Source organism: Anolis carolinensis, unplaced genomic scaffold, assembly GCF_035594765.1.
Source record: "Anolis carolinensis isolate JA03-04 unplaced genomic scaffold, rAnoCar3.1.pri scaffold_9, whole genome shotgun sequence".
NCBI classification, from domain to species: domain Eukaryota; kingdom Metazoa; phylum Chordata; class Lepidosauria; order Squamata; family Dactyloidae; genus Anolis; species Anolis carolinensis.
Genome location: NW_026943820.1, coordinates 19,237,708 through 19,261,554, shown reverse-complemented (window position 1 = coordinate 19,261,554; position 23,847 = coordinate 19,237,708). Strand labels below are relative to the sequence as shown.

The 23,847-nt window shown below is 40.9% G+C and overlaps 2 protein-coding genes across 5 annotated transcripts in view; both read left to right on the top strand.

The window, feature by feature from the left end:
* Positions 1–15,122, top strand: part of bean1 (brain expressed associated with NEDD4 1) — a 44,874-nt gene extending 29,752 nt beyond the window's left edge. For all 4 annotated transcript variants that reach the window (XM_062961898.1, XM_062961897.1, XM_062961900.1 and 1 more), the window contains 2 exons: positions 1,658–1,802; positions 9,652–15,122. In XM_062961898.1, coding sequence (XP_062817968.1) covers positions 1,658–1,802; positions 9,652–10,024 — 518 coding nt within the window. In that variant the 3' untranslated portion in view covers positions 10,025–15,122. The remainder of the gene's footprint in view (positions 1–1,657; positions 1,803–9,651) is intronic.
* A 1,993-nt stretch (positions 15,123–17,115) lies between these two features.
* LOC103280042 (spermatogenesis-associated protein 2) lies at positions 17,116–21,777 on the top strand. Its single transcript, XM_008117698.2, has 2 exons — positions 17,116–17,489; positions 19,720–21,777. The coding sequence occupies exons 1-2, from the start codon at positions 17,223–17,225 to the stop codon at positions 21,157–21,159; spliced, it is 1,707 nt and encodes a 568-aa protein (XP_008115905.2). The 5' UTR covers positions 17,116–17,222; the 3' UTR covers positions 21,160–21,777.
* Positions 21,778–23,847: the final 2,070 nt, after the last annotated feature.

Below are 23,847 nucleotides of genomic sequence, written 5' to 3'. Positions count from 1 at the left end.
CCGAAATGGGCTGAATTGGGGAAGGTAATTTCACAATTGAAATGGACAAAGTGCAATATAGCATTGGCAACACCTCGAGAATGGGGCTATTATAAAATGGGCAGATCGATCAGTCCGACACCAAATTAAGTATCAAAGGCCTTTTGAAAGGGCCAGGTTTTTAAGCTCCTACGGAAGGAGAGGAGGGTAGGGGCCTGCCTGATCATCCATTCTGACCGCACTTCCTCATTCCAACATCGTAAATTAGTTAAATTTGCCTCCCCACTTTTATAAGTGGTACCTTATTTCCTACTTGATAGATGCAACTACCTTTTGGGTTGCTAGGTCAGCAATGAGCAGGGGCTATTTTTTTATTTTTAATTGACGGGTGCTCACCCCACCACGGGCTGGCCTCGAACTCATGACCTCATGGTCAGAGTGATTTATTGCAGCAGGCTGCTCACCAGCCTGCGCCACAGCCCGGCCCCAAGAATTGGATGTAGCAGTGGCAATGTGGGACATCACCATTAGGCAGGATTGAGTGGATTCTTACCTGTCAGCTAAAAAGATAGAATGCAACATCAAGAATGATTATAATTTGCATAAAATTTGCATATGCTGATATATATATATATATACACCCTGTTTCCCTAAAAATAAGACATCCCCAAAAAATAAGACCTAGTAGAGGTTTTGCTGAATTGATAAATATAAGGCCTCCCCCAAAAGTAAGACCTAGCAAAGTTATTGTTTGGAAGCATGCCCGGTGCCCACCAAACAAAACACCACAGCATGCAGGATTGGTAAATGTACATACCAGTTGTATATGGAAATAATGGTAGTAACAAGAAATTCTTGACAGGAGTCACAGTTTGTCTGGTTTAGTTATGTTGGTTTGTGATGACAACTACTGTACAGTATAGAATAAATGTTCATTTTTTTGGTTCAGCAATAAATGTGAATTCTTCTTCATGGAAAATAAGACATCCCCTGAAAATAAGACCTAGTGCATCTTTGGGAGTAAAAAATAATATAAGACACTGTCTTATTTTCGGGGAAACACATATATGCATGGGGTATATTGAGAAAGAATGGCAACAACTTGGCATCAACTACCCCGGTATTTTCCTGGCTAGATTTGTTCAGAAGTGATTTGCCATTGTTGTCGTCTTGAGTTTTCATGGCCAAGTGAGAATCTGAAGCCCTGGCTCATAGTCCAGAGAGCATTTACTTAATTTTTTAAACTTATTTCATAACATATCCCATAATTGCTATAAAAGGACTTGGTTAAAAAAGGAGTGTGTGCACCAATCATTTTAGAAATACAGTAGAGTCTCACTTATCCAACGTAAACAGGCCGGCAGAACGTTGGATAAGTGAATATGTTGGATAATAAGGAGAGATTAAGGGAAAGCCTATTAAACATCAAATTAGGTTATCATTTTACAAATTAAGCACCAAAACATCATGTTATACAACAAATTTGACAGAAAAGGTAGTTCAATACACAGTAATGCTATGTAGTAATTACTGTATTTACGAATTTAGCACCAAAATATCACGATGTATTGAAAAAAATTGACTACAAAAATGCGTTGGATAATCCAGAACGTTGGATAAGCGAGACTCTACTGTAAAACCAATAAAAATAGGATTGCTCTCTATGGCTTTCCTCCAGCTCCAGATTGCTTCTCTTATGGCGGTGGCTCAATCGGAGAACTGAGGCCCAGCTGCATTGAGGAATTCTCCCCAGCATTTTATTTCAGTTCCTACATGGAGACGCTATCTCAGGTCAACATCACACATCCTGACTCTCCTCCACGGTAAAGGGCTTCTGAATCTATTCTTCTTGTGTTTACATCACAGCCGGGAACCGTATGATTTGTGGGCCATGTAAGCTAAGGTGTTTGTGGAGTAATGAAACTGGTTAATCTAATAAACTGAATTCTGGAAATGTACATGACGAAAACTAGATGTCTCCTCCAGCCCATGCTGACCTACTGGATCCCTTGTTCTGTCTCCCTCTCCCAATCGTCATATCCAATTGCCACCACTTCCAAAAGTGCCATTCCATGTTCCTATAAACCAGGGTTCCCCAAACTAAGGCCCGGGGGGCCGGATGCGGCCCTCCAAGGCCATTTACCTGGCCCCGCCCTCAGTTTGGGCTTGCCCAAAGTCTGAAATGACTTGAAGGCACAACAATCCCACTTGATTATCTCATTGGCCAGAAGCAGGCCCACACTTCCCACTGAAATCCTGATAAGTTTACAGTATGTTGGTTAAAATTATTTTTATTTTTAAATATTGTGTTGTTCTTTCATTTACTAATATTGTAAATGAAATATTGTAAATGAATAATATGGTAATAATATAATATATTGTGTATACAAATAACATTGATAATAATATTATAATGTAACTAGCTGTGCCCGGCCACGCGTTGCTGTGGCTTAGTCTGGTGGTGTTGGTCAGTCTACATTAGGTTGTATTTATGCTGTGACCTCCACCTTCTTTATACTCACATTAGTAGTAGTATTTGAAGTTTGTTACCTTCTTCAATTTTTGTGTTGATTGATAATTGCTTGAGATCCCTGTTGTCTTTGGTTTGTTGTTAGTTGTAATGTCTGATTCTGCTGAGTGCGGGTTATATTTTTATTGTGGTACAATAGTCCTTTTTTTGTTTTGCCTGTGTAGGTGTTTATTATTGTTGTTGTTGTTGTGGTCATGAAGGTTGGAAAAGTTAGATGCTACTGTATTGTTTTTTGGAGGCCCAGTGTAGCACTGACTGGCCTCTCAGCCTCAGTGCCTGGCTGTTTCTTGCCTGTGATGGTGTTGATTCTTATTGTTGTTGTTGTTTTCATTGTCATTATTGTAATTGTTTTTTTGGAGGCCAAGTGTGAATGTAGGGATTGGGGAGGTGGATGAGTTGTGTTGTCAAATTTTGTATTTGTTATAGTCACAATGCGTTGTTGTGAGTTTTGTGGGTCCGGATTGTGGTTTTGTGGTGTAGTTGTGTTGTTACAACCGGGAGAAAAGGCTTTTGTGTTGTGTTGTCAAGTTTTGTATTTCTGAGGCGTTTAGTTGTGTGCCAAGTTTTGTATTTCTGGGGCGTTTCGTTGTGTTGTTATAGTCACGATGCACTGTTGTGAGTTTTGTGGGTCCGGATTGTGGTTTTGTGGTGTGGTTGTGTTGTTACAATCGGGCAGGAATGCTTTTATGTTGTGTTGCCAAGTTTCATATTTCTGGAGCATTTAGTTGTGTTGTTATAGTCACGATGCGTTGTTGTGAGTTTTTTGGGTCCGGATTGTGGTTTTGTGTTGTGGTTGTGTTCTTACAACTGGGAGGCAAGGCTTTTGCGTTGTGTTGTCAAATTTTGTATTTCTGGGGCGTTTAGTTGTGTTATAGTCACGATGCGTTGTTGTGAGTTTTGTGGGTCCAGATTGTGGTTTTGTGGTGTAGTTGTGTTGTTACAACCGGGAGGCAAGGCTTTTGTGTTGTGTTGTCAAGTTTTGTATTTCTGGGGCGTTTAGTTGTGTGCCAAGTTTCGTATTTCTGGGGCGTTTAGTTGTGTTGTTATAGTCACGATGCATTGTTGTGAGTTTTGTGGGTCCGGATTGTGGTTTTGTGGTGTGGTTGTGTTGTTACAACCGGGAGGCAAGGTTTTTGCATTGTGTTGTCAAGTTTTATATTTCTGGGGTGTTTAGTTGTGTGGCAAGTTTCATATTTCTGGGGCATTTAGTTGTGTTGTTATAGTCACGATGCGTTGTTGTGAGTTTTATGGGTCCGGATTGTGGTTTTGTGGTGTGGTTGTGTTGTTACAACCTGGAGGGAAGGCTTTTGCATTGTGTTGCCAAGTTTCATATTTCTGGGGCGTTTAGTTGTGTTGTTATAGTCACAATGCGTTGTTGTGAGTTTTGTGGGTCCTGTGTGGTTTTGTGGTGTGGTTGTGTTGTTACAACTGGGAGGCAAAGCTTTTGCATTGTGTTGCCAAGTTTTGTATTTCTGGGGCGTTTAGTTGTGTTGTTATCGCATGATGCGTTGTTGTGAGTTTTGTGGGTCCGGATTGTGGTTTTGTGGTGTGGTTGTGTTGTTGTAACCTGGAGGCAAGCCTTTTGCATTGTGTTGCCAAATTTCGTATTTCTGGGATGTTTAGTTTTGTTGTTATAGTCACTGCGCAAACAACTTTATCATTTTATATATATAGATACAGGGGTCCCCAAACTAAGGCCTGGGGGCCGGATGCGGCGCTCCAAGGTCATTTACCTGACCCCGCCCTCAGTTTTATAATATAATATTTTAAAATCATTTTTAATAATATATTGTATTTGCATATAATATTGATAATAATATTATGTTATACAATATAATACTAATACTGATACCATATAATAATATTAATTATATGTTATATATTACATAAAATATTATAGTATAGTGCAGGGGTCCCCAAACTAAGGCCTGGGGGCCGGATGCAGCTCTCCAAGGTCATTTACCTGGCCCCCGCCCTCAGTTTTATAATGTAATATTTTATATCATTTTTAATAATATATTATATTGTATATACATATAATATTGATAATAATATTATAATGTTATACAATATAATATTAATAATAATACCATATAATAATATTAATTATATGTTATATATTACATATAATATTACAGTATAGTGGAATAGTTCAATATAGTAATATATAATGCTAATATTGTTCTATGCTAATAATATAATATATTGTATGTACATATAGCTGCTCTGAGTTCCCTTCAGGGTGAGAAGGGCGGGATATAAATGTAATAAATAAATGCAGTAAATGAATAAATAAATAATTGTAGGCTTAGGTTCGCCCAAAGTCTGAAATGACTTGAAGGCACACAACAATAACAACAATCCTAATTCACTTGACTATCTCATTGGCCAGAAGCAGGCCCACACTTCCCATTGAAATCCTGATAGGTTTATGCTGGTTACAATTGTTTTCATTTTTAAATATTGTATTGTTCTTTCATTGTTGTTGTTGTTTTGCACTACAAATAAGACATGTGCAGTGTGCATAGGAATTTGTTCGTTTTTTTTTTTTCTCGAAATGATAATTCGGCCCCTCCACAGTCTGAAGGATTGTGGACCGGCCCTCTGCTTTAAAAGTTTGAGGACCCCGGGTCTTAGTTTGGGGACCCCTGTATTACATTATAATATTATTATCAATATTATATGTATACACAATATATTATATTATTACCATATCATTCATTTACAATATTTCATTTACAATATTAGTAAATGAAAGAACAATACAATATTTAAAAATAAAAATAATTTTAACCAACATACTGTAAACTTATCAGGATTTCAGTGGGAAGTGTGGGCCTGCATCTGGCTGTTGGGCCTTATAGTTTGGCATCAAGGGGTTAACTTTTGCAAGGCCTTGCTCAACGTTCAGTACTCCGCAGGCGGAGACTCATGGCACAGAATCCCGTTTTTCTTTTCATTCTGAAGGATGTCCAGAGCAGAAGTACTATTTATATAAAATCCTAATTGGGAAATTAATTTATAAATGTTGCCTTAGGGGTGTCAATCACTTAATTGCTTCAATGTGTGAGCGGCACGAAATCTCATTTAGGGCTCAATTTGATTATCTCTCTAGATGCATCTCTAATCGGTTCTCACACTAGATTTAAGAAAATTGCAAAGCCCTCTCGCTTAGATTGTCTTTCCTTTTTTTCAAAATCCTGGGTCTGCCATCCTTGCTAGGCCCTCAGATGGCGACCAAATTATCTTGACAGCCCTAACTAGATGGTAATACTATCCGTAAATGTCGCTTTGGGGGAATTAATGACTTTCTTATGGACCCAAGATCTGTGTGAGTGCATCAAATTGAGCTGACATGAGAGGCATTCACAAAATGACAGGCACAAAATAAAATGTGTTTAAGTGAAGCAGGTATTGGGTTGCCCTGCATCTGAGGTTGAACTAAATTTCAAAGAAGTATCTGTGTTCGTTTCTTGCAGCTTAGAAAGGAAGAAGGGAGAGGGGAGGGAAACGAAATGTAGCATCTCCTTTAAGACTAACTGACTTTTATTTTAGCAATAAGCTTTTGTGGATAAAATCCCACACTTTCAGATGCAGCACAGAGTGATGCTCAGGTCTCAGGCATCAAATGTATGTATGTAAGGGCCCCTGGTGGCGCAGCGTATTAAAGCACTGAGGTGCTGAACCTGCGGACCAAAAGGTCACAGGTTCGAATCCGGGGAGCCTAGTTAGCACCTGCTGTTAGCTCCAGCTCCTGCCAACCTAGCAGTTCGAAAACATGCAAATGTGAGTAGATCAATAGGTACTACTTCCGCAGGAAGGTAACGGCGCTCCATGCAGTCATGCCGTCCACATGACCTTGGAGGTGTTCATGGACAACACCGGCTCTTAGCACTGACACGCCTAGCCATTTTTGCTGACACACTGCTGCATGCAGATTGATTGGATGACTATGTCTTTTGTGGCCAAATTTGGTGTGATTTGATCCAGTGGTTTTGTTGTTTACTCCATGGGAATTATGCACATTACATTTATATATATATATATATATATAATTTCTATTATTATTCTATTATTGTAGTATATTATCATATTATTACTGTTATATTATTATTATATTATTCATTGCTCATGACTACATTGAAACTAGAATAGAGAGAAATCAGCAATGCATACACACACTTGTGTCTGGACACTCCCCAGTTCCAGCCACACATCAAGGTCATTACAGCTTCTTTGCAATTAACTCTTTCCAGACTATAGTACACTCTGGATGATGCAATCAGTATGCAATATAGGCAAGACTCAAATTTCATTTAAACACTATCTATACACAAATCCCACATTAACAGTAATTTGGTCCTATATATATATATATATATATATATATATTCATTCTATTATTATTCTATTATTATTGTAGTATATTGTCATATTATTACTATTATATTATTATTATATTATTCATTGCTCATGACTATATTGAAACTAGAATAGAGAGAAATCAGCATGGAAACTGCAAGAGGTACCATAGATTGTTGTACATGGAAATAATGGTAGTAAATAGTTTTTGATTTATTGAATACAGTTATATATTACAATTATATATTTTTGTGATTTAAACTATACATATTGCGAAATTATGGGTTTTTTTTTCTCAAAGTGACACACCATCCAAGTCATGCTAGGTTTTTTGGTGAATTTTGACACACCAAGCGCAAAAGGTTGCCCATCATTGACCTAGCCCCATCCTCCCTCTTGTTCCCATCATGAGCTCCATCACCTTCCATTTTTATCAGATTAAGTTGAGAATGGAACAGAAGTCTGGCCTCCCACTCCAAACACCCCCACAAATACCCCCGTTTGTCTCTGCTCTTCGCCTCGCTTCTGTACGCCTCGCTCAGGGAACTATATGCAGCTATATGTAGCTATAACCATATTATGGTTTAAACACCAAGCTTGAAGGAGGCAGACCATCCAAGTGAGTGTGTCTGAATAGAAGCCCTTCAAAAAGGGTATTGTCTCGGTTTGATACAAGGTTAATTTAAGTATATGCTCATCCTTGACCAGGCCCTTCAGTGGTGCTCTCTAACAGGGGCCATCTCAAAGTGAGGCAGAAGAATTTGCTCCCATCTTACCAGGCACTTTTCCAATGTGGTCAGGCTGAGCATCAGGGCTTGGTGGCTTTTAGGCAAGAGAACTGTTTGCTGATTTGATTTACCAACCTGGAGAATAATTTATTGGATGCCACTCCTGCACAACCTGTAAGGCCAGCTGTGATACATGGCTTCTCTCAAGGTTGCTGCAATTTGAGATCCCACAGTTAATCATATGTGCAGTGGATCGTGCAAATTGACAGTCTATTTATTATATCTTTTGCACCAGCTAACACATTTATTTTATTACTAGCTTGGGGACCCGGTGGTGCCCGGGTCATTTGAGAAACTTGTGTGTCAAGTTTAGTCCAGATCCGAAGTTGTCTGGGTTCAGTGCTGTCTGTATACGGGTGAACTACAACTCACAGAGCAAAGATCAATCACCCTGATACCCTGCCTGTGTGCATAGTTGGGTACGATGGGGCAGTGTGGCAAGTTTGGTCCAGATCCATCATTGGCTGGGTTCAGTGCTGTCTGGATAAGGGTGAACTACAACTCCCAGAGCCAAATGCAGCTGAACTATAACTCCCTTTGCGCCCAACTTTCCAATACGTTGTATTGGTTATGGGGGCTCTGTGTGGCAAGTTTGGTCCTGGTCCATCATTGGTGGAGTTCGAAGTGCTCGTTCATTGCAGGTGAACTATAAATCCTAGTACCTACTACTCCCAAATGTCCAGGCCAATTCCCCTCCAAACCCACCAGTCTTCAAATCTGGGCATATCAGGTATGCATGGGAAATTTGGCCCAGAGCTATCATTGTTTAGGTTCATAACGTTCTGGGTGTAGGTGAACTACAACTCCTATAAATTCCCCAGTAGGAGTCACAATGCTCTGACTTGCTGCAGGGTAAACTACAACTTCAATCTCCCAAACTCCTCCAGTCAGTTTAGTTGCCGTTCAGTTTTGCTGTTTGTTATATAGACAGATTGGAAAGGGAAGGGCAGTAGGCGGGGTCATGCAAATTCCACAGCAATGGAGAACCCTGGGATGCCTGCCTGTGGTGGAAGAAAAAGCAAAATGTAGGATGAAATGGTCTCCAAATGAAAGCATTCCTTGGGTGGTGGTTTGTAGTGTTTGGGGAGGACATTGGCAGGGGTTGGGCTACATGTTCAAGGTGCTCGCTGTAACCGCAATGTCAGTGCAAAGTAGTGACTTGCTACCTTCTCAGGAGTGGGAAGTGTAGCCTGTTTGTGGAGGCTGGAGGCTGTCTGTGTGAGCGGACATGTGTGCCACATACACACATACGGGTTTTCACTTTTATTATGGACTAGCTTGGGGACCCGGCGGTGCCCGGGTCTTTTGAGAAACCTGTGTGGCAATTTTAGTTCAGATCCGAAGTCGGCTGAGTTCAGTGCTGTCTGTATAAGGGTGAACTACAAGTCCCAGAGCCAAAGGACAATCACCCTGAAACCCTGCCTGTATGCTCAGTTGGGCATGATGGGGCCGTGTGCCAAGTTTGGTCCAGATCCGAAGTCGGCTGGATTCAGTGTTGTCTGTATAAGGGTGAACTACAGCTCCCAGAGCAAGAAATGAGTGAAGCTACTTGGTCCATCCTCCTCCAATCTTCCCCAGGATGGAAAGGGGTTCATGGCGGTTCTGTGTGGCAAGTTAGGTCCAGTTCCGTCACTGGTGGGCATCGCAGTCGCCTGTGGTAGCCGTAGCAATTGAAAGTACTACAAATCCCATCACCCATGGTCCATTGTCCCGCAAATGGCACCAGGGCATAAAGTGCGTCATGGGGATTAAGTGTGTGAAGTTTGGTTCAGATCCGTCATTCCTGGTGGTCACAGTGGCCTGTGATAGTGGCGGCCAATCAGAAAGCTGCCACATACATACACACATACATACATACATACATACATACATACACCGCCCGCCACATACAAACATGACTTTTATTATATATATATAGATTTAGATTAGATTAGATTTTCTGAGGAATTGGAGGGACAAAGCTAAAAACTGTATGTGTTTTCTTTGTTTCAGCTATGATGAGTGTGTAGGACCAGAGGCAACACAGATTTACATTCCTACAGACGATCCTCCACCTTATTCCCTGATAGACCCTTGCCAACAGAATGGCATGACCCCCAGCATCGCCTGGAGAGGAGGAGGAGGAGGAGGAGAGATGGGTCCTGGGACTGCTACAGAATGGGATGCTGGGCATTTGCTCAGCCTTCAAGACTTGCCGCAGCCCATCCCTTCCATTTCCTTGTTGTCGTCGTCATTCCCAATGGAGGCTGCTCCTCCGTATGAGACTGTGGTTCATGAACAGACCACCACCCTTCCCTTAGCACAGCTGGACCTTCTAAAGAACTCAACAGATTACTATCAGACTTCTTCCAACAGGATATCTTAAAGGGAAACATTTACCTCTGTATGCTGCTCAAGGAATCTGTCAAGCTGAAGAAAGGGTGATAATGTAGAACAATAACAATTTAGTCACCCTTCTACTTAACAATGCTTTTCTTCTTTTTCTACTTCGAACAGGGCTAGAATGGGGTGAGGTTATGCATTGGTGATTGTTTGCCTACACATTTTTACCTTTCTGTTTTTGATTCCCTAGCACCCAACTTTATCCCAACTTTAGGGTATCTAGACCTCTCAGTAGCATTTGAAAGCAAACCTGCTCATAGAATAGACACATGTTGTATGGCCAAACCTAGCTATTAGGTTCGTTAGGGTGTCTTGCATGCCTTAGAATAAAGGAAATGAGATAAAGTGTTCACAGACATCTTGTTAGGGACTGATGGTACAGTCGTAGTAATAGCCTTGGAAAGAAGCATGGATGCATTTAGATGTAGATTTTTAGCTTGTGTTCCTATTCAAAAGCTACATTGGAATTAGTCCCATTTTACCTGCTCAGGATTTAGGATGAAAGAGGCTTCTTGTACATGTGCTTAACTGGCCTGGGTCTTGAACAAAAATCCAAATCTAAGCATTCTAGTTAGAACTCTGCTGGTGTCTTATGCCTGAGGAAACGCCCCTATGGAAGTGGTTGGACTTTCAGAGTTGGACTACACATTCAGAGTTGTGTAGTACAGTAGAGTCTCACTTATCCAAGCTAAACGGGCCAGCAGAAGCTTGGATAAGCGAATATCTTGAATAATAAGGAGGGATTAAGGGAAAGCCTATTAAACATCAAATTAGGTTATGATTTTACAAATTAAGCACCAAAAGATGTATATATATAAAAGAGTGATGGCATCACGGCGACCCACAAAACTACAGGCCCCCCAACCTCGAAATTTGACAACACAACCCATCATCCACGCCTCTAGGTTGATACAACAAAAAGAAAAGAAAAATAAAGTCCTAATTAGAGAGAGAGGAATAATTGCTTTTATCCAATTGCTGCCAATTAGAAGGCTAAGATCCTCCAACTTGGTCTCCTAGCAACCCAATAAAAAATAATAAAAAACACTAAAAATTAATACAATAAAATACTATAATAACAGAAAATAACTAAAAAATAAATAAATAAATAAAAATATAACTTACAATAAAATGAATAAAAATTGCAAATAACGTCAAATAAAAATTACACAACAATTTTTAACCAAGACCACCACCACTTTGCCACAGCAACGCGTGGCCGGGCACAGCTAGTCATGTTATACAATAAATTTGACAGAAAAAGTAGTTCAATACGCAGTAACGCTATGTAGTAATTACTGTATTTACGAATTTAGCACCAAAATATCACGATGTATTGGAAACATTGACTACAAAAATGCGTTGGATAATCCAGAACGTTGGATAAGCGAGTCTTGGATAAGTGAGACTCTACTGTATGTCCATTTTTCACCATTCTGCATGGACACGTATTTTCCACAGTTGCACATACAAATGTGCCTGTGCATTCTGTTGCACAATGTTGCAGCTCACTTGCAAGATGGCATTTCACAGCCACTGTGTAACCCCATGAGCATAAGGTTAGGTGTAGAAGTTCAGCCTCTCTGCATTTGTTATTAAAAATGTCTCTTGCTCCCCAGTATTTAGTCATAACTTGGATCAGATTATCTTTTGGAATACATCTCCCTCACTCAACATTCCTAAAGGTCAGTCTGCCTGGGAGATTTTGCCCACTATGGTTCAAAAGGCAGCTTTCCCAACCTCTGAACTTATTACAATGCAGTTGTTTTATGTAACCAAGAATTGTAATGGGCAGAAACATTTCCCTTCCTTTCTCTTACTGTAGTAGTTGTTTTAAACTTTAGACAACCAGCAGTATGATTAAGTGGATAGGATACAGGGCAACGTGGAATGGCAAACATTTCAATTCTGATCCCTTCTTGGTTCCAAGGCTTCCTAGGTTCTGTTTTTGAGCTCATTTAAAACAAAGATTATTATTTGACATTTACTATCCAAAGATACATTGCCTCTGCTATTGTAGCTTCCTTTGAGCAACCACACTTGACTTAATACTCACTCAGGACCAAACCAAACATGGTGCAATATGCATCTTTGCATTTCATTTATAGGCAGGCTATTTATAAAATACCAATTGTATCAGATGGAGCAGGTAATACAGTAGAGTCTCACTTATCCAACGTAAACAGGCCGGCAGAACGTTGGATAAGCGAATATGTTGGGTAATAAGGAGAGATTAAGGAAAAACCTATTAAACATCAAATTAGGTTATGATTTTACAAGTTAAGCACCAAAACATAATGTTATACAACAAATTTGACAGAAAAAGTAGTTTAATATGCAGTAATGCTATGTAGTAATTACTGTATTTACGAATTTAGCACCAAAATATCATGATGTATTGAAAACATTGACTACAAAAATGTGTTGGATAATCCAAAATGTTGGATAAGCGAGTGTTGGATAAGTGAGACTCTACTGTAGTTATCAAGAGAGCAGTATGTATAGAAGAGAAAATTAACCCTCTAGTGCAGTGGTTCTCAACCTGTGGGTCCTCGGGTGTTTTGGTCTACAGCTACCAGAAATCCCAGCCAGTTTACCAGTTGTTTGGATTTTTGGGGGTTGAAGACCAAAACATCTGGGGACTCACAGGTTGAGAACCACTGCTCTAGTGCTCTCCCCATTGTGGTCTGAAGAAAATTCCTTTGGTGGAGTTCGGATGTTCTTTGGGGAAATCCTGGTGAACATTATGATTTCTTCCTGATGCAAATAGCTGCTTCAGAACATTGTCTTTATGAGAAAGAGTTTTCAATTCCTTGGAAGGAGCTGAGGATAGAATGAATGGATTGGTCACTGCCAGATAAAGGTTCCCAGAATGATCAGTTCAAAGGCGCCATACTCTTTTCCTCATTATTTTAAAACAAAATTAAAAATATAATAATAACAATAACAACAACAACAATAATATATTATTTTCCTTTTTTTCCATGGAAGAAACAGTAAGAAATCATAGGATTACTGATCGATGATATGGAATCTGGACTACATTGTAAACTTTCACAAGGAGACAAAATTACAAAGGAAATCTGTGCCTCGCAGCTTGTCACAGCAGACCACCAATATCAACATGATATAATCAAAGTGTAATTACCATATATATATAAAAAGAGAATGGCATCGCTCCACCGGGCAAAACAACAAAACTAAAGGCCCCCCAACCTCAAAATTTGACAACAGAACCCATCATCCACGTCTCTAGGTTCATACAACAAAACTAGACATCCCCAATTACCATGGGGCCTAAAAAAACCCCAAAAACTGGAATTCTCCCTCAATTACTTTCACTTTCTCCTTCTCTTTCCCTCAATTTACCCCTCAATCATAATAAAAACCAAAACAACAATAACAATAAACAGCTTCACAGGCAAGAAGCAGCCAGGCACTGAAGCTGCGAGGCCATTCAGTGCTAATCAAGCTCACCAATGCCAACATTGGCACTTGCCCTCCAAACAGACAATACAATACAGTTTCACTTATCCAAGCTTCACTTATCTAATATTTATTAATACATAACATTACTCTATCTCATATGTAATAATTAACTCTGGTCAAATAAGAAAACAGAACAATAGGATCTCCAAAATCAGGACACTAAATACAAAACAACACTCAGAAGACAGGGCAATTCCAGACAGGAAACAATCACACCCAGATAACACCTCCCAAAAAAGGATTCCCTCAACCAGGAAACACCCAGGCCTCGAACCTGCAAGGCCATTCAATGCTAATCAAGGTAACTAATTGCAACATTCATACTTGCTACACTCAGACTATTCATTACTATTCCACCTCCCAACCAACAATTCCACAAAGCAGAAAGCGGCCAGGCTTCCAACCAGCAAGACTATTCACTCCTCTTCAACCTACCCGACCAAGATTTCCCCTTAATCAAAAACCCTCACTTTTGGAAGCCATCAGGGCACTCCCTCCCATTCAACCAGTCCAACCAAGGAGGCCCATATATACAAAGTGCCCAGGCTTACAAGCAGCGAGTCTACTCACTGCAATTCCAATTGGCCACAGCAACGTGTGGCAGGGCACAGCTAGTATTTCATAAATAACACTTTTATCCCTTTTCTCACCATTCCATGATGAGAAATATCTGACTTAGATTCTCTGATTTTACGTGATGACTATTTTGTAGTGAGAAATATCTTGACATAGATTCTCTGATTTCTGATTTTTTTAAAAATAACAAACCTATCTAACCTCCAAGACAGGAGGAGGAGAAGGGATGATTCTAGCCCCAAACATATGGCTCCTTTTCTGTTTGTTTGGGATTTTTTAAACGGCCTTGCTTCAGAGGGAGGAGGAAAGAGGAGGGTAGATCCAAAGGGCTCCATTTCATATTTTGGAAACTTCCTTGCTTTTGTAGAAGGAAGGAAGGGAGAATCTGATCCCGAAACGGCATGCAACAATTATGTGAAGAAAGGCTGGAAGCCAAATTTTGAAGCCAAAAAAGGGTGCGTGACAATTATGCAATGATGACTATTATGCGGTGAATTACAGTAATATCAATCCCATTTATTTCAATGTGTTTTCTCAATGTATGCTCATGGTTCATTTGAGAGACAACACTATTGCTACATACAATAGAAATGCCCCAAAGCAGTTCTATTCAAAGTGGTGGCTCCAGGGATGGTGTTATTGGGTGCCAGTCTCTAGGAAAGAAAATAAACAGATTAACCAATGAGCACAAAGACGGCACCAGTCCCTGGCCTACAAAAACCCTATTCCTTGATCCTCCATAGCAACCAAGAAATTCTGCTTTAAATGACATCCCAAAATATCTATAACTGTGCTCTAGCCAGTGCCTACAAAGAGATAAATGTTCCAGGGAATCTTGGGGTTTTCTCACTATTTTGCTACATGTTCCTCAAGGAATGGTAGGTTCATTTTTTTGTTGAAAGTGAGACTTTCTCAACTATAGCCTCAATGCTCTGGAATAGCCTTCTGTGGACTGTTTGCTTACCTCTCTCACGGACCCCGTTTTGTAAAAATTAAAAGACAATTTTGTTCTTCCATCCCCTCTTTTGTGTTTTGTTGCATTTTGTTTGCTCCTGCTGCCTCTGTTATGTATTCTATAATGACAAACTGGAACAAATGATCAAAGGTTTGGAAACCATGTCTTCTGTTGAACTGCTTAAAGAGCTGGGTATGTTTAGCCTGCAGAAGAGACGGGTAAGAGGTGACATGACGGCCATGTATAAATATCTGAAAGGATGTCATATGGAACAGGCTTGTTTTCTGCTGCCCTGTAAACTAGGACCCAGTGGAGCAATTCCGCCTGAACTTTAGGAGGAACCTCCTGATTGTGAAAACTGTTCAAGAGTGGAACTCTGCTTCAGAGTCTAGTGAAAGTTCTCTCCTTAGAGGCTTTTAAGCAGGCTGGATGCCCATCTGTCAGGGGAACTTTGTGCTTTTCCTGTATGGCAGGGGGTTGGACTGGATGGCCCATGTGGTCCCTTGCAACTCTGTGGCTGGATCTAAACTACCATATAATCCAGATTATCAAAGCAGACCATCCAAATTATCTGCTATATAATCCAGTTCATAATTGGCTCGGGCTGTGGCGCAGGCTGGAGAGCAGCTGCAATGAATCACTGCAATGAATCACTGACCAGGAGGTCATGAGTTCGAGGCCCGCTCCGAGCCTATGTTTGTCTTGTCTTTGTTCTATGTTAAAAGGCATTGAATATTTGCCTATATGTGTAATGTGATCCGCCCTGAGTCCCCTTCAGGGTGAGAAGGGCGGAATATAAATGCTGTAAATAAATAAATAAATAACATAATCTCGATTGTATATGGCAGTGTATGATTCTATGCTGTTTCTCTCATAAGAATCATGATTGTCATTTGGCATCCTGTTAGACACTTGTCATGTATGTTAGAATAAGGACCTTGTAACTGCTTTGTGTTCTCATTTGTGATCATGACACTGTTCCCACAACTGAAGATGATGCTGAACCCCAAATTAAGCCCATTGCCCATCCCATTCACCATTCACCCCGGTGGCGAAGTGCGTTAAAGCGCTGATCTGCTGGACTTGCAGACCGAAACGTCCCAGGTTCAAACCCCGGAAGCGGCAGGAGCGGCCGCTGTTAGCTGGAGTGTTTACTTTTGTTGTTTTGTCCACTGCCGTGATGCCATCACTCTTTTATATATCTATATATATAAAAGAGTGATGGCATCAGGGCAGCGGACAAAACAACAAAACTACAGACCCCCCAACCTTGAAATTTGACAACACAACCCATCATCCACGGCTCTAGGTTGATATAACAAAAAGAAAAGAAAAATAAAGTCCTAATTAGAGGGAAAGGAATAATTGTTTTTATCCAATTGCTGCCAGTTAGAGGGCTAAGCTCCGCCCACTTGGTCTCCTAGCAACCTACTCAGTCCAGGGGACAGGCACAGTTAGGCCCCAGGCCTCTTCCACACTGCCTATAAAATACAGATTATCTGATTTTAACTGGATTATATGGCAGTGTAGACTCAAGGCCATTTCACACAGTTATATTACCCATTTAGAATCTTATATTATCTGCTTTGAACTGGATTATCTTGAGTCCACACTGCCATATAATTCACTTCAGTGTGCATTTTATACAGCTGTGTAGAAGGGGCAGTTCTAGGCAGATAATATAAGATTACAAATATACAGTAGAGTCTCACTAATCCAACATAAACAGTGTCCTCTATCCTCACCACTTTCACAGTACACAAAACCAAATGCATACTAAACATAAAGACAACAGACATTCAATACCACCACTACCTCAACAATTTCTCACCAACACCACCAGACAACGCCACAGCAACGCGTGGCCGGGCACAGCTAGTATAGATATATAACATAACTCTGCCCCAGAGAGTTGCCTTGAGGGCCGCCCTTCCTTTCACTTTCACTTCTCTGGAGTCCCTTCCTGATTCTGGCGGGGAGCGAAGCCCCGCCCCACCTTGACTGGCAAGCCGCTCGGCCACAGGAACGCCGACCCCTCGGTAGCGCAGGCCAATCAGAGGCGGCGGGGCTGCGTTTTTCTCCCCGCCCCTAGAGCCCAACCCGGGCGCCTCTGTGGAGAGTTTCTTTACCTCAGGTTGGAAGCGGAGGCTGAGGCGAAGGGATGCGTCGCCCCTCGGGCCCCGAGGCCGCCCTGCGCCGGGACCTGCTGGCCTTCTACCGGGCCCAGTGGCTGGAAGGGCGGCTGCCGCTGTGCGAGGAGGCGGCGCTCAAGGGCCGGGCCAGGCGCCTCCTGCCTGGGGCAGCCAAGAGGACGGGGCTGGGCGAGGGCCTCCCGCGGGGGAGACTGGCGCCCGCCCTGGGCTTCCTGGAGCTGCTCTGCGTCCACCTCGCCCTCGCGCCCTGGAGGAAGGAGGCCCGCTCCCTCAAGGTGAGGCCGCGGAGGGAAGGAAGGACGGAAGGCAGGCGAGGCCCCGGCCCGGCCACAGCCAGGGACACGCCCGCCCCAGAGTCGCCACTCGGCCGCAAAGAGCCATCCACGAGTTACTTCCCAGTCAGTCACAAAAAGCTAATCAATAACGTTTTCTAGTCAGTAACTTTGTCATTAACAAGTTACTAGTCAATCACTAATAGTTAATAACTTTTGCTATCAACAAGTTACCACTCAATAACTAATAGCTAATCAATAACTTTTGCCATTACCAAATTACCACTCAATAACTAATAGATAACAACTTTTGCCATTAACAAGTTACACTCAATAACTAATAGCCAATCAATAACTTTTGCCATTAACAAATTACCACTCAATAACTAATAGATAACAACTTTTGCCATTAACAAGTTACACTCAATAACTAATAGATAACAACTTTTGCCATTAACAAGTTACACTCAATAACTAATAGCTAATCAGTAACTTTTTCCATTAACAAGTCACACTCAATAACTAATAGCTAATCAGTACCTTTTTCCGTTAACAAGTTACACTCAATAACTAATAGCTAATCAGTACCTTTTGCCATTAACAAGTTACACTCCATAACTAATAGCTAATCAATAACTTTTGCCATTAACAAGTTACACTCAATAACTAATAGCTAATCAGTAACTTTTTCCATTAACAAGTCACACTCAATAACTAATAGCTAATCAGTAACTTTTGCCATTAATAAGTTACACTCAATAACTAATAGCTAATCAGTAACTTTTGCCATTAACAAGTTACACTCCATAACTAATAGCTAATAGCACCAAGGCATTTCAGGTGCCCCACAAAACTTCCATCTGAAGCTTCTGCTGATGTCCACACAGGAAAAAGAAATCAATCAGAATCCATGCCCCACACACACTTCTGCTTGTAGTGGGGTCTCCATAAAGTGAAAGGTGACTGGCATCTATGGGCAATCTCTTGTCCAATTACAGTAGACTCAGTAAATCAGCACCCGAACTGGTAGATGCTGGACATATGTAGTTTATGGTTGCTTAAGAGGTACTACTAAAAATATATCAAACGAATACTATACCTCATACCGTGCATACCATAAACTATGTATTGGCTTGATATTAATATTGAAATGCAGTCCTTAAAAGCAAATTAAGACAATGACACAGTTTCGCTGTATCCTAGAAACAGCTTTGCAGGTGTATTATTTCTTCAATTTTTGCTAGTTGCTTAAAAGTTCCAGTTGCTTGCGTTCCAGTTAACTAAATGTCTTCTCTACTAAATGGAGCTGATCCTGCTTAGCTTCCAAGATTAGATGGCATCTGGTGGTGTTAGGGCAGAATGGGAGTAATGCAGGTAATAATCACACCGCCATTTGGGGAAATGGAAAAAATAGTGTTTTGCTATTCCCCACATAATAGTTGCACCCTTCGTTCATTTGACCGGCAGGCGGAGTGAATTCACTCTGCCACCACCTGCCCTCTTTCCCTTTTGAGAAAGGGACAGCCACCTGTGTGCCTGCACTCTCAAATTGACTATTACGCCGTGAAAGAAGCCCCCCAAATGGGCCTTTTTACCGCATAATAGCTTCTATCTCATAATAGTCACACCCCCATTTCTCCCAAAACAACGGGGAGAAAAAAGTGCTACTATTATCCAATAATATTTCACTTAAATTACAATATTGCTTTAGTATTTAATCTTCCTACTTTTAATATACACCCTTTTTGAAATTCTGGAAGAGAGTGATTTCAAATGACACTTGTGTCTTCCTTCAACCTTCCTCTGATAATTATACGGATGTCATGGTTGGACATGCTGGCTACATTTTAGAGAGTAACATCATACCTTTTCAACTGGTTGTCATTTATGTAGAAAGTCAGTATGGGGTGTGTGGTTCACACGTAAGACTGGGAAATTCCTGCTTCCAGTCTTCACTTCATCATGAACAGGCAGGGCAGTCCCACACTTTCACAACTTGGTCCACCTTACAGGGATATAAAAGTTTGGGGGACAACTGTGTGTACTGACTTGACCTCATTGGAGGATTAAAGGGATATAGCATAACAGAGTCTGTTTTAGGAGATGGGGCGGGATATAAATAAAATAATGATGATGATAATAATAGTAATAATAAAGGCTGTTATGCTGTTAGCCAAATAGCCAAAAGTTGTGCTGTCATAAGTTCCTAATGTTCCTTTTTCCTATCCTCCAGACCTTTACAGGAAACTTTGTCTACTATGTGCGATCTGTTCTCCCAGAAGAGATTGTGCAAAGATTACTCGAAAAAATTGGCTACGTTGCAACCACGGCCACAGAGTTCACATTAATTAGGAAGATAAATCAGGACGAAGCTGAACAAGCTGCATTTGAACTGTTCCTGGCCAGAATTGAGTGTGAAAATCTCCTTGAAGTTGCTGAGGATGCAAGTGACAGCAGTTTGGGGGATCTGCGGCAGGAACGAGATCAAGAGCACTGGAGTCCAGGAGAGGACCTTGATAAAAAGCACCAGCCTATCCAGAGTAAAGAATATGTGTTTGCCAGAGGACAAAATGAGGCACAAGGTGACCATAGTCCTCAGGAGACATACCTGACCCAAAGCACTCTGGCCCTCGAAACACCTGAGAATCCTGAGCTTAGAAGTGAGGTTTCTCACAGATGTCCTACTGAAGATTTGCAAACAGCTATTTCCAAACATTTTCCTGAGCAAAACATGGATCAAAGAAGTGTAGATGTTGCCTCAAACATTTGTGCCAAAAGCTCTGACAGTGAGGACTTCTTGATTAAATACAGTGACATTGTCATTGGACAGAAGCCTCTCCACCTCACAGATCTCTCTCCAAAAGCATCAGCCAGTGAGACTCAGGCCACGGGGTTTGTTGAGACAAGACTGGGCCCAACAGCCAATGGGGCACAGTCGGCCACTCTTCTGTCTCCTGATGCTAGTGGGCCACAAGCCTTGGCAATACTAAATAATGGCATTTTGGGAAGCCACTGCCTGTATGATTTGAGAACCCAAGAGACAGATGAACCTAAAATTTGCAATGCTATAAACTGCCTAAGCATTTATGAAGCAGATCCTACAGACCAACCCAAAGAACTGAAAGGCAACATTGTCCAACACAGCAATATGCATACAGGTTGTAACGTATCCAGAGAAGAGGACACTTGTGACTTATTCTGTAAAAAGAAGTTAAAAATCAAGCTGATGTATCCTATAGAGGAAACAACACAATTAGAGCAAAGAACTAGCAGAAGTGCAAACCAAGAATTTCATCTTTCTGGACTGAAGCTTGCAGATCAGCCTGATAGAAACAGAGAAGGCTTCGACATGAACAGCTATTCTTCACCAGACCTCTTCTGTAATGTCACTGGCTGTCAATGTCCTGTTGTTGATTCAACTTACAACAAATGTGTAGTCGGCAATCCAGGTGCATCTGGAGCTGGGGAGTACTTTAGGAATGTAGGAGAGCAATCCACTTCATCTTATACTGTTACACCTGAGGCCCTTGAACATGGTGGCCTTACAGCAAGTCTTCAGTGCAAGAGGGAAGGATGTCCTCTGCATTCCTCTTTTGTAGACTTTAATACTTGCCTTGCACCAGTGAGTGAAACTAATCCAGAGGATTATGTTATTATAAACAAGGATGACTAAGAAAGGCGGCCACAGAAACATTCCAGATGCAAACACCAGTCTCCCAGGAGATGGGATTCAAAAGGATAGGCCTAATTCCAAGCAGCTCTCCTGCTCTTCTCCATAGTCACCAGTTATCCCCAGTAGAAATAGGAGAGAAGTAGGAGATTTATTAGGATTCTTCAAGGAGTGCATCACATTTGTCCGCCTGCCCTTTCCTTTCCCATTCCCAGCTCCAATTACTCTCTTCAGAATGTAGCCTCTGGGCACAAGTATTGTAGATAGAAGGCATATTAATGAGAGGTTTAAATGCAGTGGTTGCCCTCCAGATGATTTGAATTTCTCACAAGCCATCCCAAACATGCCAAATGGTAAAGAATTATGGGAGTTAAATGTCAGATTTTCTCCATCTGCCATGACCAAAGCAAGTTACATACACAGACGTAACTTTAATTATACATGTATATGTCAAATACAGAATTCTAGCCTTGGTGTTATGAAAACACACTTTATGTTGAGCTTTACTGTTGACACTAGAAAGCGATCTACGGGTATCTTACATTGTGCAAGGTCAATGATTTAGCATGAATTTATGCATAAGGATATACTGAAATATTAAAAAGTGGGATTAGAAATACACAGTCCTTCATTGGCCATCATGTTTTCTCTTCATAAATTATACTCTTCAAAGTATAGTTGGCCAGTATTATTGTACTGCAAGAGCCATTGTAGTGGTGTGGTTTGAATGTTGAACTAGGACTCTGAAAAATACGCCTTAAATCCCCACTTGGCTATGGAAACTTATTGAATGACTCTGCACAAGTCACACTTTTTTAGCCTCGAAGGAAAGCAATGGCAAATCCTCTCAGAACAAATCTTGCCAAGAAAATCCCATGGTAAGTTCACTTTGGGATGCCGTTAAGTTGGAAACTTGAAAGCACACAACAACCAACAACTGCACCTGTACGCATAGGCATAGATTATGGACCGGATTTCTTTTGTGCAGAGTCTTGTATAATTTCATCCTTTATTCTATGGCCACATTATTAATCAAAAAAGACTTCTAATAATGTGACACCTAAGGAAAAAAAGCCTTAAAATATATGCCACACCTATTCCATTTTTGATATTCTCCTTGTCATAATCCTTCTGCACACAACAAGGCAGAGAAGTGAGAAACCTGCACTCCCCCACTGTTGAAACTCCAGCTGCCATAGGTCCTGCCAGTGATCAGGTATGACGGCAGGTATAGTCCTGTAAGCTGTATGGGGAAAGACAGAAAGTTCCCCACAGCTGTGGAAGCCCAAAATAATTAGTCCAAAGCTTTCAAGTGCACCACCTTCTCTCTCCTTGCTCTGATCATCTGGAATTTAAGTTTTAAGGAAATCGTGAATCATTCAGAATGTAAATGGAAAATACAATATCTGCCAAAACATTTCTACGTGGATTTTTCAAAATATATATTTCTTGAATAAAATATGCAAAAGAACAAAAGGTTTCTTTATAGAATTAATGTAAATGTCATGCCATAACACCAACTAACAAAAATTGATGACATAGAGAAGCTATGGGTTTTGTGGGGCAAACTTAAATAGTTTTAAGCAACGCCAAAACAGAAGTGGGACAGAAAATATGTACACATTTTAAGACAAAAGTTCTGCATGAAACATCCAATTGGTAACTACTAACAATATATGAAAAATACTGCATCCTTTACTTTAAAATGGATACTAAACATAAATGCAGTGTCACTGCTTTTAGCTGAAGTTAACTTCTGATATTGGATATTTAGCCTGTAGTGTCCTAGTTCAGGATATTTTGGAGTATATTTGAATCAATCTCAACAGCGTCCTCATTAAGAAATATACTGGTGCTATTATTTCTTGCCTAATGGCTGGCATCTTGTTAGTAATTTGTGATGTCATCGTTTAGAGTTACGACTGCCTAGCTGTTTCCTATTTGCACTCATGAATCAGAGTCAAAAGAGACCTTGTGGGCAATCTCGTGTCTCCTCCCAGCCTTCTCTTCTACAGGCTAAACATGCCCAGCTCTTCAAACCCTTCCTCATGGGGCTTGCTCTTGACCCTTGATCATTTTAGTCTCCCTCCTTTAGACACATCCGAGAGATCTCGACATCTCCCTTAAGTTGTGCCTAAAATTGGACATAGTCTTCCAGGTGTGGTCTGACCAAGGCAATATAAAGCAGTAGCATGACTTCCCTGCATCTAGACACTATACTCTATTTTTACAGGCCAAAATCCGACTGGCTTTATTCGCCGCATCACATTGTTGGCTCATGTTTAACTTGTTCCCCACAAGGACTCAAGATCTTTTTTACACGTCAAGCCAGGTATCCCCCATTCTGTATCTTTGCATTTCACTTTTTCTGCCTAAGTGGAGTATCTTGCATTTGTTCCTGTTGAACTTCATTTTGTTAGTTTTGGCCCATCTCTCTAATCTGTTAAGATCGTTTTAGATTCTGAAGTATTAGGCATCCCTCCTAATTTGGTGTCGTCTGCAAACTTGATGAAACTATTGCCATGATCACAAATGCCCAATAAACTACCTTAAAAGCCTGGCAAGTGACTAAAACGGGAAGTTTATTAAACTGCAAAATCTTTGTTTTTGTGGGACATCCTGCAGCACATTTTGCTATAGTTTTTCAGTGAATATCTCACTATAATGTTCTAAATAGAATAAGCAGAGAAG

Coding starts and splice junctions, on each gene's coding strand:
- LOC103280042 (XM_008117698.2), top strand. CDS start 17,223: ATGCGTCGCCCCTCGGGCCCCGAGGCCGCCCTGCGCCGGGACCTGCTG. Junction 17,490..19,719: donor AGGAGGCCCGCTCCCTCAAG/GTGAGGCCGCGG, acceptor CCTATCCTCCAG/ACCTTTACAGGAAACTTTGT.